At 36.1% G+C, this 18,741-nt stretch overlaps 1 protein-coding gene across 4 annotated transcripts in view; it reads right to left on the minus strand.

The window, feature by feature from the left end:
• Positions 1–209: 209 nt before the first annotated feature.
• LOC140834023 (methylsterol monooxygenase 2-2-like) overlaps positions 210–18,741 on the minus strand; it is a 31,229-nt gene continuing 12,697 nt past the window's right edge. For 3 of the 4 annotated variants that reach the window (XM_073198598.1, XM_073198596.1, XM_073198599.1), the window contains 5 exons: positions 2,503–2,648; positions 1,945–2,064; positions 1,660–1,872; positions 1,482–1,562; positions 210–662 (listed from right to left, as the gene is read on the minus strand). In XM_073198598.1, the coding sequence (XP_073054699.1) occupies positions 581–662; positions 1,482–1,562; positions 1,660–1,872; positions 1,945–2,064; positions 2,503–2,648 (642 nt within the window). In that variant the 3' untranslated portion in view covers positions 210–580. Of the gene's footprint in view, positions 663–710; positions 947–1,481; positions 1,563–1,659; positions 1,873–1,944; positions 2,065–2,502; positions 2,649–18,741 lie in introns of those variants that run through there. The other variant, XM_073198597.1, reaches the window with a different exon arrangement.

Raw genomic sequence — 18,741 nt, forward strand, 5'->3', positions numbered from 1 at the left:
CTTTTGGAAGATCCTTGAAAGAAATTTCCATTGCTCGGTTTAGATCTTATTAGTGGTACAAGCCTACTTACTGTTCATTCACCTACAAAAAATAAAGCTCTCATTCCAGCTGCCGGAACCTCCATCGAGTTGGTCGAAGAAGCCACGATTTCATCGGGAACATCATAAGTGATTAGGAGAGGCTGGCAATGAACAAGCAACATCTACTATTCTTTTTTCTACCTAAACGATGTTTCGACACTCCTGTGATCAGTAGTACTATTCAAAATTCCCAGGAGGTTACAAGATGCAACAAACATGAATTAAATCAATAATATCATCAAACTGGTTAATTTCACAATGAGAGCAACTAAAACTGTATGCAGGTGGAATTTCATTCATGTGGTTTCAGAGGGACACGGAGTTCATAACAAACCAAGAATTGATTCCACGATACAGAATGTAAATCTTAAACTGCAATTGGACACAAAAGGCAATTGCACACGAGATGCTGACGAACAAAATTCGACCAGTCAAATGATATGTTTCAACCCCACGAACCGATCTGTTACACCAAACACTCGACGTCTTCCTGTCACCTTTATGTTTCCTTTAGATCAGCCTCCTCTCTGTCACTCTTAAGGGCCTTCAGCTTTCTGTAACCTTTGTCGGTACCAAATATCCTGGAAAAAACACTACTATGAGAACCAGCACCCTTGTTTACTTCCAATCACATCGTTTCATCCAGTCACGAAGTTATTAAGCAATCACTTGAATTAAGAAATACACTGAGGCGTGACATGTTTGGACTGTCTCGCAAACACTGTCTATATCACTAAGTTAATGGATGTGAATTTATCCATGATCTAAGATTCAAGACAGACGTGTCTACTGCACCTCCGAGGCATCAATTAGCAATACCAACAAGAAAGCTCCAGTCACCTGGAATTCAGCTCCATCTCTGATGCTAATAAATGCAGAGACATGGTCTTACTCATAATTATTCACAAGTGGTTAAGAACGACTAAAGTTTACTAAAACCAACTGAATACTTATCAAATTCAAAAGATTGTTCAACAGCTCACTCTAATCCCTAAATCAGAGTGAATGAAAAATGCAGACCATTAGGATTGGATCATCCCCATGGTAATGCTTAATAAAGTGATTTTTATGGTTATAAGATATATTACTCAGAACATAGTTCAAGGTTCAAAAATGAAAGCAAGGTAAGGAATCTCTTCTATGGTGGAAACTAGTGCTTGAGATACGCTGCTTGTGGTTTTGCTGTTAGAAGTGAAACTAAAAAAATATGGTTACAATAAGAAAGGGTTGACGTTTTATTCTTCTAAATACAACTCATAGAAAGCTTTTAACGATATGAAAGGTGTTGGTAGATGATTCAATATTCCTTAATTATCTAAAAGATGAAACAGACTATCACTCAGAAAAATCATACACGGTTGAAAAATGCAAGTTAGAAAGGAGTGGACTAAAGATCTCACCAGTCCATGTAAACAAAAGTTGATGAATAGTTGCCACTCTTAGTGTACAGCAATCGGTGATGATAGTCGTGAAAATCAGCACTGTCAATCCATAGCAGAAATTTCAGATGTAAGGTGATTAACTTAATAAATATCGTGCAACAGTCGAACAAAAGATAAAAGAGTACAAAGTACAGACCCCCCATATAAAGGCAAGAAGTTTGAGAGACTCCATGGGAAATGGTACCCACAATGCGCCTCAACCGTCTCAAGGACTCTGAGCACCATCCATAACCAGAGTGTAATCAGATGAGGACCAGTTATGGCAGGACCAACTATTGTTGCAAACCCAAGAAACAAAATCTCTGCCGGGTGAGCATATTCAGAAGTCAATCCAAATGGAGTCGCGTATCTGCATTATCAAACATATTGATGATAATCAGCAAACAGATATGGTTTTCTTGAGAACTTGATGTTTGCTTACTCATGATGAACACTGTGGACATGCTTGTAAAGCCATTTTGTATGTAAAATCCTGTGTCCCCAGTAGAAAACAAAATCCTCCAGGATGAAGTAGAAAAATATCTGAGTTGAGATGACTTTCCTGCAGAAAAATGTCAACTTTTTATTCTAAAAGTAACGGGAAAAGGCTTTATTACAACTGAAAAGACACTATGCAATTCATGATTATATACTGCAGTAACACCGCACAACACAGGACTACAACTTACAATCATTATTGTGATTTTTCAAATATAGAGACAAACTGATTGTGGATTAGCCAAACCCATTGCTTTTTTTTCTTGAAAGGAAAAGAACTTGATATGCTCCAGAATAACATGATTTTACAAAATCAAGATCTTTCAATGATTTTGATTGTCATACCAACTAGAGGACAATCTGCAATTATAGGAAACAAAAATAACTGTTTTGTCTAGAAATGAAATTTATCCTGAGATTTGAAACATTTCAAGAGTAAAGAATCACATACAATATCAACCCCCATAAACTTCATACTAATAAATAAAGACCACAAATGTACCAGGAGGGAAGTGGTAATGAGCTTCGCATTCCCATGAATTTGAAGACAGGATAGGATAGGATCATAACAGGTAGATTGACACAAAAATGATACAGCAATAGCTTAGTGATACATTTCTCCTGAGCTGCAGGGGTATTATTCTTAATCTGCAGCAACAGAAAAGCCAAGAATCGTTATGATTCGAATGAGTCAAGTCACTAGCTAGTTACAATCCATAGTAAAATACTTGCACCACTACCTTGAGCACATAATTTAAAGGAACTCCATGTCTCACACATCAACATGCTTATTCACTCGAAGGCAGATGGTTTTTCAAATCACATCTTAAGTCAAAAACTAAGCATTGATCAAGCATATTTCCAAAGAATATTAACTGCCATCAATGCGTCTTTTAGTTGACATTCAAGCTTCCATCCACAACACCAGATTAGGATATATAACTCCGAAAATAAAAACTTGAGAGGCCACTTAAGGTCAAACATGTGAACAATAATTTTTGTTTCTCTAGCATTGACCCATAAGTAGATCAAGAAACAAAGAGAGCCACCAATTCTCGAGGCAAGAACCAGCACCTGAACTCGTTGTTAGATTGAAAAAATCCTAAGTTTTGGTGATAACAAACAGTTTTGAACTGTTTCACGATCTAGCTGCTATTTACATGTATTCACAGGTTTCTAATTGGAAGTGGTGAAGTCAAGCCGGACTGCATGATTATATCAAGCAGTAATCCAACCTGACCGCAGATCAGACTAATCCTAGCTGGATATATCTATCATCTAAAATACATTGACAGATCATGCATGGTATCTTACCAACTTCCGATTGACTGGAATGTTTTTAATATGTGAAGAGTCAATCAACATTTCAAAATCCAAAGTAACCAAAGCCGTAAAAAGTGAAGAAATAATAAATGGACATTAAATATAGTGTACTATAAAGAGAACTTGAAAATATCATCGTGTCGGATGTTAATACATATAACCGTTGAAAAGTTACCAACCATTGTAGATGTTCGTATAAATATGTAGATTCAAGATTGAAGAAAGACACAAGACAAACTTTTACAATATGCAAAATACAAGATTCCGAACACTCTTATTCTTTCAAATATCAAGTTGTTCACTAGCACACGATTACCTTTCATATCAGATCATCAAGGATCAAATTGTGCCATTTCACCAACTCCAGCCATTAAAAACTATCTGTTGAAGAGTTCAGATACTGTCTGAACCAAGTGTTCCAAAGACAACCAAACTTATTTATAGTATTGTTTGAACTTTCACTAAGAATTTCGATTTAGGCAGTGATAAGTCCTAATCGAAGTGGGTTTGTACAAGTATTGTATAAATCAAAATATTTTAGTGAATTTTATCCTAAGTGGAAGATAAGGTGACGTAAGAGTTGTTAGTCTCCAAACATAAATAAATATCATGTCTTATTTACTTGCATTTTATATCTTCTTCTGTTTTATAGTTCTTATCTAGCCGCATACGTTTGCTTTGAATATATTGTATCACTAGTCTAGCCGGACCGTTTTCGCAGTCAAAATCTTTTAAGCAGTCTAGTTACTTCAAGTCGTTCCAGAAAACAGACACTAATAAGAAACAACTGTTAAGGTCAACTCGAGTTACAATTTTTTAAAAGAGCTTATTCATCCTCTAAACTCTTTTTCGTACCATAAAGTGGTACCGTAGAGGTTATTTTCTAACTCTGATATTCATATATTTAAATGACATCACTTACCAAGATCTTTATGTTTTCTAAATAAGACTACGATGATTGGACGATACGCAAGCAGGCACATCTAGCCACAAAAGATGATGACATATGGTATATCATCACATATGGCACAATGAAGATCCTCAAAACCAACATTGTCATAGCCATATCTGAGGGAGAACCTCAATTAGTTGAAAAATATCGGTCGGAGTGGAATGCCAAGGACAAAAAAAAGAAACAAAACTTTACAATGTGGCCAAGGATATCCTTTAGAAGACTCTTGATAAAATATTTTCGGTAAATTTAAAACTTGATCTACAACTAAAAAGTTCTGAGAAAGCCGACCCAACTCCACGAGGAAACGATCAACAAGCTTACTGTGGCAATTCAAAAGTTTGACAATGCAAAGATGAAGCTCGGCGAGACATTGAATGTGTTTGCCGAACGATTTAGTGGTATTGTAATTGAACTTGCTTCTTTAGGCAAAAAATGCTCTGATCGTTAATTTTCTTTGAAGATAATGAAAGCATTGCATAGAGAATGAGATTTAAAGACTGTAGCAATGAGGGAGTCCAAAGACCTCAACAAACTCGAGCTGCATGACTTGTTTGCAGATTTGAAGGCATGTGAGTTCGAATTAAGTATCCAGACAGAACTGGAGGCTTTCACCTCTCAACCTACCAAAGCTCTAGCCACCACAACATCCACTAAAAACAACGGTAAAAAGTCTTCCAACAGAAAATCTGCTGACTAGTTAAACATGAGGTCCTATCATTATTTGTTAAAAATTTGGCAAATTGATGAGAAAAAATCAATGTAAGTTTAAGTATTATTATTTTTTTTATAAGAAACATAATTTATTAATAATAGAATAAGAAAGAGTACAACAGTGGACTAGTGGTCCACTCTCGTCATGAAACACACAACATCAAATTTGCTTTATGGACGCATATTCCCAATTTCTCACTAAATCTAAAATCGAGACGTTCTTAAAATCATGATGATTGCCAATCCACATTGCAATGTTGATCTTTATTTTTTCCCAGCAACTCTCTGTAGATTCTTCGTTGTCCTCGAAAATTCTTCTATTCCTTTCTAGCCATATCGTCCAGCGTATGCACTGAACAATCACTTGCCAAACAATTCTTCCCCTGGTACCAGTTAGCCGTCCCAAATCCATACAGAATAAATCATTTGTGGACTTCGGCATCACCCACACCAATCGAAGCACTTGCAAAGCTCTAGACCACAGTGAGATTGTGAATGGACAATGAATGAGCATATGATCCTGAGTCTCTGTATCCTTTCTACATAGCACACACCAATTTGGGCACAATGCAATTGTTGGCCATCTTTCTTGAATCATCCTAAGTTTAAGTATTATCGTAAAAAAGATCAAGCTGATGATAATCAAGCTTGTTTTAACTGTCAAAAGAAAGGTCATTTTATTGCAGGCTATAATAGGCCAAAGAAGGATGAAAAGAAGCCCAGTGAAAGAAGAAAGTTCAAAGATGATAGAAGATCATTCAAGAAAAAGAAGGACCGGAAGGTGATTGTTGTTGAGGATAGCAAAACAAGAGGGCTGATTCAGACTCAGATCCTTCATGCTCAGATACCTCTTCCAGCGGTAATGAGAATGAGAAAGTTCAATGTCTAACGCTAGACATCGAGCCGGAAATCACAAAAGTCGAGCCGAAACTATTGATGACATGGTATTTGAATTTGACTCAGACTAATTTACACGAGAGGATCTTGTCACGGTACTGCGTAGCATGGTAGATGAGGTTGAAAGACTTTCACAATCATTCGAAAAAGTCAAAGACGAAAAGAAAAAACGAATAGACAAGTCTAGTGACTCTAGCTGCATGAGGAGCTTGATAGTCTAAGGAGAAAATTCATGTTAGCAACTGAGAACGATGATTTACGAAAAGTGTTCCATGTAACTATCAATAAATTGATAAAAATAAACGTTTGACGCAATTAGTCAATTTCTGGAACAAGTCTTCTTCTTCTATAGTGGAGATGCATGAGATGCAAAAACCAACCAGAGATAGAACTAGCTTAGGGTTTGGCAACAATGAATGTAGCTCTTCAGAAGCTAGTATTCAATCGTGTCATATAAAGACAAGTCTAAAATGATACACTTTGTCCAGTCCAGCATGATATATGAACATGATAAGCCAGAAATCCAAACAAGTCAAATCGTAACTTTTGAGAGCAGGGCTAAGCATAGAGGCCTTGGCTATGTTGAACCGCAAAATTCTATGGCTAAAATACAGACAAGGTCGAGTTGGTCATGGTCACCATACCGGCTTGAAATGGTCTCGCAGAAATCCAAATATAGCCGGACATTATTTTATGAAGGGAAAACCTAGCTGGTACTATAATTGCAAGCTGGTTCAAATGAGAAACAAAATGAATGGACATGATGAAAAGCCTAAACATCATTCGGTAAGAGAGAGAATACGAGACAAAACTTCACAAATTTATGCATAGGCTAGTACTCTTGGGATACACACACTAGTAGGCCAATTAGCCTAAGTGTGGGTCTTGAAATGGTTAATCCAATCAGGACACAACTAGATTTGGTTACCAAGTGTGTTATTTCATTGATTGCAGGCATCAAAGAGAATGTTTGTCAAGGATTCAATTTGGTAACTGGATAGTGGTTGTTCCAAACACATACAGAAATGCCAACCTGTTATCTGAGGTGATTGACCAAAAAAAATCCAAGAATCAATTTTAGAGATGCTTCTAAGCGTAAAACTATGGGTAAGAGTAAGATTATTCACGAGAAGGTTATTATTAGAGATGTATTGTTAGTTGAAAATCTATGCTACAACCTGATTAACATTAGCCAATTACGTGATAATGGATATTCTGTTGAATTCCACAAACACACATGCATTGTCATATCTGCTAATGGAAAATATTATGCTAACCGGACTACGAGAACAAAACACCTATAAAGTTATTTGATATGATGATCAAGTTGTTGCTTCTACTTGTTTTCTTGTTGTGCATGATAATAAAAATTGGTTTTGGCATAAGATATTAAATCACATAAATTCCAAATCTATTGTCAGTCTGAGTAAGCAAGAGCTAGTTTTTGGATTGCCTAAAATTGATTTTTCCAAATATAAGATCTGCATTGCATGCCAGCTTGGTAAGCATGTGAGATCTACTTTTAAAAATAAAAGGTATAACTCTTCAACCAAATGCTTGGATTCACTGCATATGGATCTCTCTGATCCCACCAATGAAGAGCTTAGGGAGAATGAGAAATACTCTGGTAATTATTGATGGTTTTTCCAGACTTAGTTGGATAATATTATTGCCTTCAAAAGACCATACTAGTGTCCAGTTGATGAAATTTTAAAACATCTTCAAAATGAAAAATCCTTGTGATAGATAGGATGAGGAGTGATACGAGCACTGAGTTTACAAACAAAATTCTCTCATGCTATCTAAATGACCAAGGAATCAAACGTTGGTTCTCTGCTGCTAGGTCATCGTAGCAAAACGATGTTGCTGAGAAAAGACCTTAAAGGAAGTGACGAGAACAATTGATAACTGATTATGGGATATCTCAAAGATTTTGGGCTGAACGAGTCAATATAGGTATCTACACTCGGAACAGATCGATGATAAATAAAAAGCATAATAAGGCTCCTTGTGAGAACTGGAATGGTAGTACACATGATATATCTTACTTCAAAATATTTGGTTGTAAGTTTTTCACTCATAATAATGGTAAAACACATCTAACAGCTTTTGAGGTTAAATTTGATGGTGGTGTGTTATTAGCATACTCATTTGTTCATAAAGCACATAGGGTTTATAATTATAAAACCTTGTCTGTTGAAGAATCTGTACATATTGTATTTGATGAATCATCTATATGTCAAAATGGTTAAAACAATAATGATGTCCATGATTTAAGTAACACATTAGATAGTACTAACCAACAGTGATGATGAGATAGACCTAAGAAGAACGGCTGGAGTTGCTCCAAAAAAACCTCCATCGGGACATGTAAAAACCACTGTCAATCAAGCCGCAGATAAAGTTGAGCCGGTAAATGGTCACCAGCCAGAGATACCTCAAGAGGAAAATGATACAAATACCAATGACGATCAAGCGGTTCAGCATCAAGACCCAAATCCTTATGGACCAAGCCTCTGGTAGAATAAGAATCATCCACTCGAGTTGATCATCGGTAATCCAATTACATCTTTTAGAACTAAAGGACAAATGACAAATGAATTTATGCATGTTACTTTTACATCTCATCTTAAACCTACGAAAATATATGAATCCTTGGCAAGCTCAAGCTGGATAGATTAAGCAAGATGTGTCACGTCCCGATACCGGGGTGAGTTGACATCCGGCGTTGTTTTACAATTATTCAATCGTAAATCAACAAGCCTCGTAGTACAGTGTACAACCAAACCAATCTTTTTCATAAAACATACATTCTCTTTACAACGTAATCAACTTAACAAACGTGTGCGGAAGCGAACAACGTAAAAATAAAATATAGCCAAATTCCAAAGTATGTCTTGATCAACTGAAACCTTGTTACCATCCCCAGAAATTTATTTGCTCTTCTTCTTCAACTTGTTTTTCATTCTTATCTGGGAGTGAGAGGTGTAAGGGTGAGTATTTTGTGAAATACTCAGCAAGTGGGGCCGATCGATCATAATAACACAAGAACATACATATATTGTAAGAATTATGAATATTATTATGGCTATTATTATTATTAACTATTATGAAGTGCAAAACATTGAAAAACATGTTTGCAAAATATTGACAAAACATGAGTGCAAAACATTGACAAAACAATGAAAATCAAATGTGCCAAACTTTTGACTAAAATAAATAAAATATATTAAAGTATGCATCAAATTGAGGAAATTGTTTTCAAATCTTGCCTATAAATAGATGTATTGAGTTTGAGGGAAATCACACCAAAACCTCTCCATCTAGAGCAAGCTTGAAGTTTGAAACCATCAATCTTCTTTGAAGTGAAATTTAAGAGTTATATTTCTGGAAATTCGTCTCATCACTCCCGACCTCAGAATCCTATCTCCAGCGTTCATAATACACTTTCAAATGTTCTAAAAATCATATCCAACTTTCAGCCTCATCCAACGGTTCAATTTCTGGGAAACGTATCTGCAAGAATACTGCTCGGAATTCAAGCGAATTTAGCAATTTTACGGATTTTCGGACGTTAACTTCCATAATTTAGGATCACCTTTCTGTAAGTGGGCTTATGTTTTAAAGTTTCTAAGTATGTTTTCGAAAATTCGATCGACATGATATATTCCTTCGATTTGATATATGAATATTTCGTTTCGATAAATTGTTAAGCATGTTTAAATCAATTTCAAGTGCATGTTCCTTTCGTTTCAAAATTATGTTGTCTTCGTTTCATGTTATATTCTAATATATGTTCTTAAACACCAATTTGGTGTATTCTAAGAATTATATTTAAAAGCACTATTATGATTCAAGTTAGAAATGGTAAAAAAAAAGAAGGAAAATTTTCCTAAAACATGATAAGACATGACAAGTTTATGGCCCTGAGGCGGTGGGTAATAATAACCGATATATGGCCTCACCCCTTAGAGGAATTACATATAGGGGACTGATCAGTAACACCATGAATAATAAGATGAAATAACAGTGCAATACGAATAATGTATGATATGTCTATATGCATATGATAAGCTATGTTTACTCATGGTTAATATCAGGTCTTGACTTTTGTTATGAATTATTATTGGAACATGAAATTCATATTTACATAAAAATATATATAAGTTATGTCATGACTATCATTTTGTCTATTTATTGTCTCGACGTTTGTGGAGACACGGCAAATTTCGAATTGTTAAGATCTATATATGTATATTCTTGTGTTATTATGATCGATCGGCCCCCACTTGCTGAGTATTTCACAAAATACTCATCCTTACACCTCTCACTCCTAGATAAGAATGAAAAACAAGTTGAAGAAGAAGAGCAAATAAATTTCTGGGGATGGTAACAAGGTTTCAGTTGATCAAGACATACTTTGGAATTTGGCTATCTTTTATTTTTATGTTGTTCGCTTCCGCACTCGTTTGTTAAGTTGAATACGTTGTAAAGACAAGGTATGTTTTATGAAAATGACTGGTTTGGTTGTACACTGTACTACGAGGCTTGTTGATTTGCGATTGAATAATTGTAAAACAACGCCGGATGTCAACTCACCCCGGTATCGGGACGTGACATTTAAGTTGTATCAGAGCCCTCCAAGTTCATAATCCGACTGGGAAATTGCCATAGGAAATTTGACAAAGTCAATTTTTGGCAAGACCCTAGCGACTTCCTACCAATGAACAATAATCACTATTCTTATCGTGACATCTGAAAATCGCAAAATTCTATTGTTGAAGCATCCAAAATCACGTTTTGCCGTTTTTGGTAATAATCGTGAATATCATAACTCCTTGTTCTAAGCCTTTCCATTTGTTTTATTTCAGGAAATGGCTCCTCGTACTCGTGCTGAAATACCCAAACGTATGCGTGAACTCGCCCTTAGCGACCACGAAATTGCGATGGCACATCTTAGAGCGCAACTTTATGAGGAACAACAAAAATATCACGATCAATTGTTAGCCAAAGACTTGGTATATGAAAACTTGAAGAAGGAAAAACAAGAACTAGAAGATATCAAAGACCATCTTCAGGCTGACGTGCAAAGATTTGCTTTATCTTAACTCAGAAGAAAAACAGCACGAAATGACCAAGAACAAACTAGAGGCTTCCCAAACAATAGCCCTTGAAATGGATGGATTACGCCAACGAATGTTAAGAGGAATCTCAAGCACTACAGTCTCAGATTCAACAAATGTTGCTAATGGAAAAACAACGCCGTCAGCAAGATAAGGCAACCATTCAAGAACAGCAGAATTCGGTGCAGAATTTGACTATGCAAAATGAACAATTACAGAATCATGTTCATCATCTTGAGGATGCCATCATTTTGGCATTGGAGCCGGAAGTAGAACCGGTAGAAGAACAGATGGAAGACGAAGTACTAGGAGATGGCGAGATTTTAGATGATTGAGTATTGAGTGTCGTGAATATTTGGAATAAGGATTTATAATCCATTTCCTTTCTTTTGTACTTCTTATCACTGCACTTCTGAAAACTTTGATTTCAATTGATTTTCCTTTTCATTGGAATCAATAAAAAGTTTATTTGATCTATTCCTTGATTTATTGGATATTTGAGATAATCTTCAATATTTTGTACATAATTATTCAAACCGCTTATAAACTCTCATGCGTGTAGGAAATGGCAAAGAGACCCCATCGTAGCAACCGCAACCCGCGATATGCCAATCGCAACAATGATTGCAACAACAATAACAACGAAGAGACACCACCACCAGCAAGAGCTGGCCTTAGCAGAGAAGATTTAATGGCCATAGCAACCATTGTGGCAATAACCCTCCAAGGAATGAGCCATTTAAATACCAACACTAATCAGCCACCTTTTTATTGATTCCAATGAAAAGAAAAATCAATACAAATCAAAGTTTTCAGAAGTGCCATGATAAGAAGTACAAAAGAAAGTAAATGGATTATAAATCCTTATTACAAATATTCACGACACTAAATACTCAATTATCTAAAATCTCGCCATCTCCTAGTACTTCGTCTTCCATGTGTTCTTCTACCGGTTCTACTTCCGGCTCCAATACCAAAATGATGGCATCCTCAAGATGATGAACATGATTCTGTAATTGTTCATTTTGCATAGTCGAATTCTGCACCGAATTCTGCAGTTCTGGAATGGTTGCCTTATCTTGCTGACGGCGTTGTTTTTCCATTAGCAACATTTGTTGAATCTGAGACTGTAGTGCTTGAGATTCCTCTAACATTCGTTGGCGTAATCCATCCATTTCAAGGGCTATTATTTGGGAAGCCTCTAGTTAATTCTTGGTCATTTCGTGCTGTTTTTCTTCTGAGTTAAGATAATAAGCAAACCTTTGCATGTCAGCCTGAAGATAGTCTTTGATATCTTCTAGTTCTTGTTTTTCCTTCTTCAAGTTTTCATATACCAAGTCTTTGGCTAACAATTGATCGTGATATTTTTGTTGTTCCTCATAAAGTTGCGTTCTAAGATGTGCCATTGCAATTTCATGGTCGATAAGGGCGAGTTCACGCATACGTTTGGTATTTCATCACGAGTACGGGGAGCCATTTCCTGAAATAAAACAAATGGAAAGGCTTAGAACAAGGAGTTATGATATTCACGATTATTACCAAAAACGGCAAAACGTGATTTTGGATGCTTCAACAATAGAATTTTGCGATTTTCAGATTTCACGATAAGAATAGTGAATATTGTTCATTGGTAAGAAGTCGCTAGGGTCTTGCCACAAACTGACTTTGTCAAATTTCCTATGGCAATTTCCCAGTCGGATTATGAACCTGGAGGGCTCTGATACCACTTAAATGTCATGTCCCGATACCGGGGTGAGTTGACATCCGGCGTTGTTTTACAATTATTCAATCGCAAATCAACAAGCCTCGTAGTACAGTGTACAACCAAACCAGTCTTTTTCATAAAACATACATTGTCTTTACAACGTAATCAATTTAACAAACGAGTGTGGAAGCGAACAACGTAAAAATAAAAGATAGCCAAATTCCAAAATATGTCTTGATCAACTGAAACCTTGTTACCATCCCCAGAAATTTATTTGCTCTTCTTCTTCAACTTGTTTTTCATTCTTATCTAGGAGTGAGAGGTGTAAGGATGAGTATTTTGTGAAATACTCAGCAAGTGGGGGCCGATCGATCATAATAACACAAGAATATACATATATAGATCTTAACAATTCGAAATTTGCCGTGTCTCAACAAACGTCGAGACAATAAATAGACAAAATGATAGTCATGACATAACTTATATATATTTTTATGTAAATATGAATTTCATGTTCCAATAATAATTCATAACAAAAGTCAAGACCTGATATTAACCATGAGTAAACATAGCTTATCATATGCATATAGACATATCATACATTATTCGTATTGCACTGTTATTTCATCTTATTATTCATGGTGTTACTGATCAGTCCCCTATATGTAATTCCTCTAAGGGGTGAGGCCATATATCGGTTATTATTACCCACCGCCTCAGGGCCATAAACTTGTCATGTCTTATCATGTTTTAGGAAAATTTTCCTTCTTTTTTTTTACCATTTCTAACTTGAATCATAATAGTGCTTTTAAACATAATTCTTAGAATACACCAAATTGGTGTTTAAGAACATATATTAGAATATAACATGAAACGAAGACAACATAATTTTGAAACGAAAGGAACATGCACTTGAAATTGATTTAAACATGCTTAACAATTTATCGAAACGAAATATTCATATATCAAATCGAAGGAATATATCATGTCGATCGAATTTTCGAAAACATACTTAGAAACTTTAAAACATAAGCCCACTTACAGAAAGGTGATCCTAAATTATGGAAGAAACGAGCTGGAAGTTAACGTCCGAAAATCCGTAAAATTGCTAAATTCGCTTGAATTCCGAGCAGTATTCTTGCAGATACGTTTCCCAGAAATTGAACCGTTGGATGAGGCTGAAAGTTGGATATGATTTTTAGAACATTTGAAAGTGTATTATGAACGCTGGAGATCGGATTCTGAGGTCGGGAGTGATGAGACGAATTTCCAGAAATATAACTCCTAAATTTCACTTCAAGGAAGATTGATGGTTTCAAACTTCAAGCTTGCTCTAGATGGAGAGGTTTTGGTGTGATTTCCTTCAAACTCAATACATCTATTTATAGGCAAGATTTGAAAACAATTTCCACAATTTGATGCATACTTTAATATATTTTATTTATTTTAGTCAAAAGTTTGGCACATTTGATTTTCAATGTTTTGCACTCATGTTTTGTCAATATTTTGCAATCATGTCTTTCAATGTTTTGCACTTCATAATAGCTAATAATAATAATAGCCATAATAATAGTAATAATATTCATAATTCTTACAAGATGAACTTAATAAGTTTGAAAGAAACAAAGTTTGACACCTAGTTCCTTCTAATCAATGTATAATTAGAACTAGATGGGTGTTTAGAAACAAAGTTAGATGAACATGACTCTGTCATAAGGAATAAGGCTAGACTTGTTGTTCAAGGATATATAGACAGGAAGAAGGAATATACTTTGATAAATCATTTGCTTTTGTATCTAGACTTGAGGTCATAAGATTATTTTACTAAGGCCGATCATTATCTACTAGTTCAAATTTATGTTGATGACATTATATTCAGTTCTACAAATCCAGACTTAGTGAGAAATTATCTAAGTTAATGTAGGAAAAGTTTGAAATTATTATGACGGGAACTGACTTTCTTCCTCGGATTGCAATTCAAGCAGCTAGATATTGGAATCTTCATCAATTACGCCAAGTACACTAAATAAATTCTAAAGAAGTTTGGATGGAGAATTGTGTTGTTGTTGCCACCCCTATGAGCTCATCAATCAAAATATTACCCATATGAGCTCATCAATCAAAATAGACAAAGATGAAAGAGGAATCTAAATGGACCTAATCATGAATAAAGTTTTGATTGGATCACTGCTACATCTAACAGTTAGCCGACCAAACATTACGTTTGTGGTTTGTTTATTTGCGATATTTCAAGCTAATCCTAAGCAATCTCATTACACTACAGCTAAACATATTCTTAAATATCCTAAGGGGATTTGGTATCCCAAAAATTCTAGTTTTGATCCAATTGGTTATTCAGATACATACTATGCAAATAGCAAAATTGATAAGAAAAGCATTAGTAGATCATGTCAGTTTCTTGGAGACAGAGTGATATCTTGGTTCAGAAAAAAACAAATTTAAATTACTATATCTATCGATGAAGCTGAATATTTAGCCGCAAAAAGTTCTTGTGCACAAGTTTTGTGGATCTAACAACAACTCAAGGACTATGACATCTATTCTTCTGAATATCCGATATTCCATAATAATACAAATGTGATTGCCATCATATATAACCCCGTGTTGCAATCTAAGACCAAGTATATTAGCATAAGACATCTTTTATGTGAGACCATGTGATGAAATATGACATCCTTCTAGACTACATCTCAACGGATCAACAAGTTGTCGACATCTTCACTAAGCCATTGCCTGATGCTAAGTTATTATATTTTCGCAATATTATTTGCTTAATAAATTTGAATTAAATGCATAAATTTAGGGGGGATATGAGTCAAGCTAATGAGACAGAATGTCAAGCCGGTACGCAACTCTAGCCACTCCAGCTAGAGTTTGTGGAAGTCTGATCTCACCATGTGCTCTAACAGTACTTCCTTCCTAAAATATATTAATCTTTTGAAAGATCAAATATTTTAAATTTCAAATTTTAAATTATTTTAAATCCCGAATTTATTGCACAATCAGTTATTATCCGCATTAAAAATGATTTTATTTTATAGCGGATATATGAACTACCAAAAGTGTCTTTTTGAACTTTCAAATTTTTAAATTAAACCACAAACATGAAGACACGTGGACTGTCATGTCTATCACATCGGACCGTATAATATTCAAGCCTCGTCATCTTTTCCAATCACTTCGATATTCTCTACACACTATTCTCTTTGTTTTCGTGTATTCTAACCATTCACAAGATCAAGTCAATCTACTCCAAGATTTATCTAAAAATGACTAGCTGCTCTATCAACACTCTAGTTGTCGACTTTGAGTCAGTCCTGACTATGAAAGAGAAAGAAGCCATTGTAGGCATGTTCAAATACTGGGCTTAGGAAATTTTTGCGATGCATTATGAAAGTCTCGAAGCCTGTTCCAAACGAGTTCTTACCATATCCCAAGCTTAGAACATGAAGTCGTTCTCTGCACTATACAAGGGATCAATCAAATTATCTCCCAGAAATTGTTCGCATAAAATTCTGATCTTTCATCTAGTGGTCTACTATTTGCTCTGAGTTCCTTGAGGAAAACATCTCTCAATGGCAGTCAGAATTATCTCTCTATCAGGATTTCCACTCTCTTCCCCACATGTCTTAAGAAAGATCTGAAAGTGGAATTCAAGCTACTCGCCGATCTTGTTAGCAAATCATTGTTGGAAAAGTCCGTAGCATTTGACAAAGTGGCAACCGAGAAGTTCTTGGTCATGGACACCATCACATCCAGGGTAAACGTAACCTGGTCAAATATTCTATTCAATATATTTACTGCACGATCAAAGGAAGGACTCATTCCCATGCATACAACAAAAAGTTGTTTTGGTGAATGTTCCAAAGCTCCACTCCATCAAGCTCATGAATGCCACCGTCATTGAGGCATTCAAGAAGCAAAATATTCCAACATGAGTCGAACGGTTGGAAATCAAAAAGAAAAAAGCAGAATAACAAGAGACTGCCAAGAACAAACACAAGCCGGCCAAAACCCCTGCTAGAGATGCTAAAAGAAAGCTCATTTTTTCTAATGATTCAGATTTTGATGCAGGTAGAGAGAAGGTTTCCCTCACCCAAGTGTTTGGTGGACCAAAGAAGGCTGCCAAGCCAAAGAAGAAGGCGGAGAGTCCTGAGGTGAAAGATAATGTTGATTAAGCATGTTTCCAAACCACTCAAACCTACACCAATTCAAGCCATTCCTATCTCCAGTCTGAGAGGAGTCGAAATTGTGGAAGGTGAAGAAGTTGCCACACAATTTGGTCTACCTGCCATTGATCCCAAGGACAAGGACAAGGGCATACTTGTTGAGCAAACAAAACTCTTCAATGCTCAAGCTGCCATCAATGTCGCCATGCGGCGAGTTGATGAGATTATCAGAGAAAGACTTATCATGTTTAATAAATAGGTTGATTATCGCACTGTGGTTCATTTCTCTGTAATCCGTGAAGAGAAAAAGCTGAAGGCCGTCGCCGAACTAGAGGATAAGATTCTACATTGGGCTGAAACCGATATAATCTATGAAGCCCTAGAATGGCGAGAGTTCTTACTTCTCCAATCATTACTTCAGCCGCTGAATAGTTGAAACACAATGGATTAGGATCTCTCTCCTCAAACACTGATAGGTGGAGAACTTGTGATTCGAACTGTTTCTTTAGAGACCCTACCTATCCAATTGACTCAAGACGTTTCTTCTCAGTCTCCTCATACTTTATCCGAGCCAAATGACCTAGCTGAAGAAGATTTCTTGCCGAAACAGCTAATAGATCAACTTCAAGCCGTGTCGAAATCTGTCAACAGCCTGGAGATCAATCACTTCAATCATACAGTTGATTTTGATCATTTTAAGAAACGAATGGTCGAAGATATAAGCTTCATTGGCAAGCACTTCCTGAATTTGAGCAGAACAGATCATGATGAAGAATAAAGCTGCCCATATAAACGCATAATTTTCAGTCCAAAACACTCAAGTCAAGAATCATATGGATGAGAGGCTTGGTAATTTACAGACCAGACTTGGCAACCAATTGCAAAAAATTTTGGACTATATACAACGTGATGATGCAAAAAAATGGGGAAGGTTATAAGAAGTTAGAAGAGCAAAAGAGGAAAGCTCAGAAGGCCAAATTCGAAGAGGCTAATGATGCGGTACGAAATTCAGGTGATCAGTCTATCTGGATGGACACGTTGTTATGAAAGAGTAACCAATACTCCAATGTTTACAGCGGTAAATATCAGGGTCGCCACCTGCGTCACGGAACGAGATTAGAGGTATCGCGAGAGTCCCAGTAAAAGATCCTCCAGTGCTCGAATTAGCAAACACCTCAAGATATGTACTCACCAAAGCTAGAGGCCTTTTTGGAGCATATCATGAGATAAAAATCCTCCCCTCAAATGATGAGATAACTCATATTTATAGGCTCTCTTGATGAGCCATGGGCCTTAATTACCTTGAGCTCTCTATTGGGCCTAAACCTTAATTAAAGGCCCAACCCAACCTTCTCAACACTAATTACGATTAACTGATAATAATAATAAAAATTAATTTATTCTTCAGACTAATACCTATCATAAGCCCCCTACTCTCGAATACCTACATTCTAGTGAAGGTGATCGAGAGTACCGCTAACAAAATACAACAATTTAACGATAATTTTACCCTATTCTTCTTTTTAATTTAGCAACTAGGTTAAGCCTCCACCTCCCTATAAAAAGGGGTCCCACACGCCCCTGCTCCTCTACCGATTTTCCGCCGCAATGTCAGGTAAATTCTGTTCTCTGTTTTTCTCTTTTATGAGTCACTATTGCTGCTTTACGTTATATAACATTCTTTATTCCAATGCTTCTTCCTTTATCCTTCGATTCTATGCTCCATTAAACAATCGTACTCCTCCCTCCCTCCCTGACGTCGAGTGCTCTCAAGGACCGCTGACGCAGAGAAAGGTTCCTCGGCATTTTTTCAACAAGCAGTTCTGGCCGGGGGTTT

Source organism: Primulina eburnea, chromosome 6 (assembly GCF_022965805.1).
Source record: "Primulina eburnea isolate SZY01 chromosome 6, ASM2296580v1, whole genome shotgun sequence".
NCBI lineage: Eukaryota > Viridiplantae > Streptophyta > Magnoliopsida > Lamiales > Gesneriaceae > Primulina > Primulina eburnea.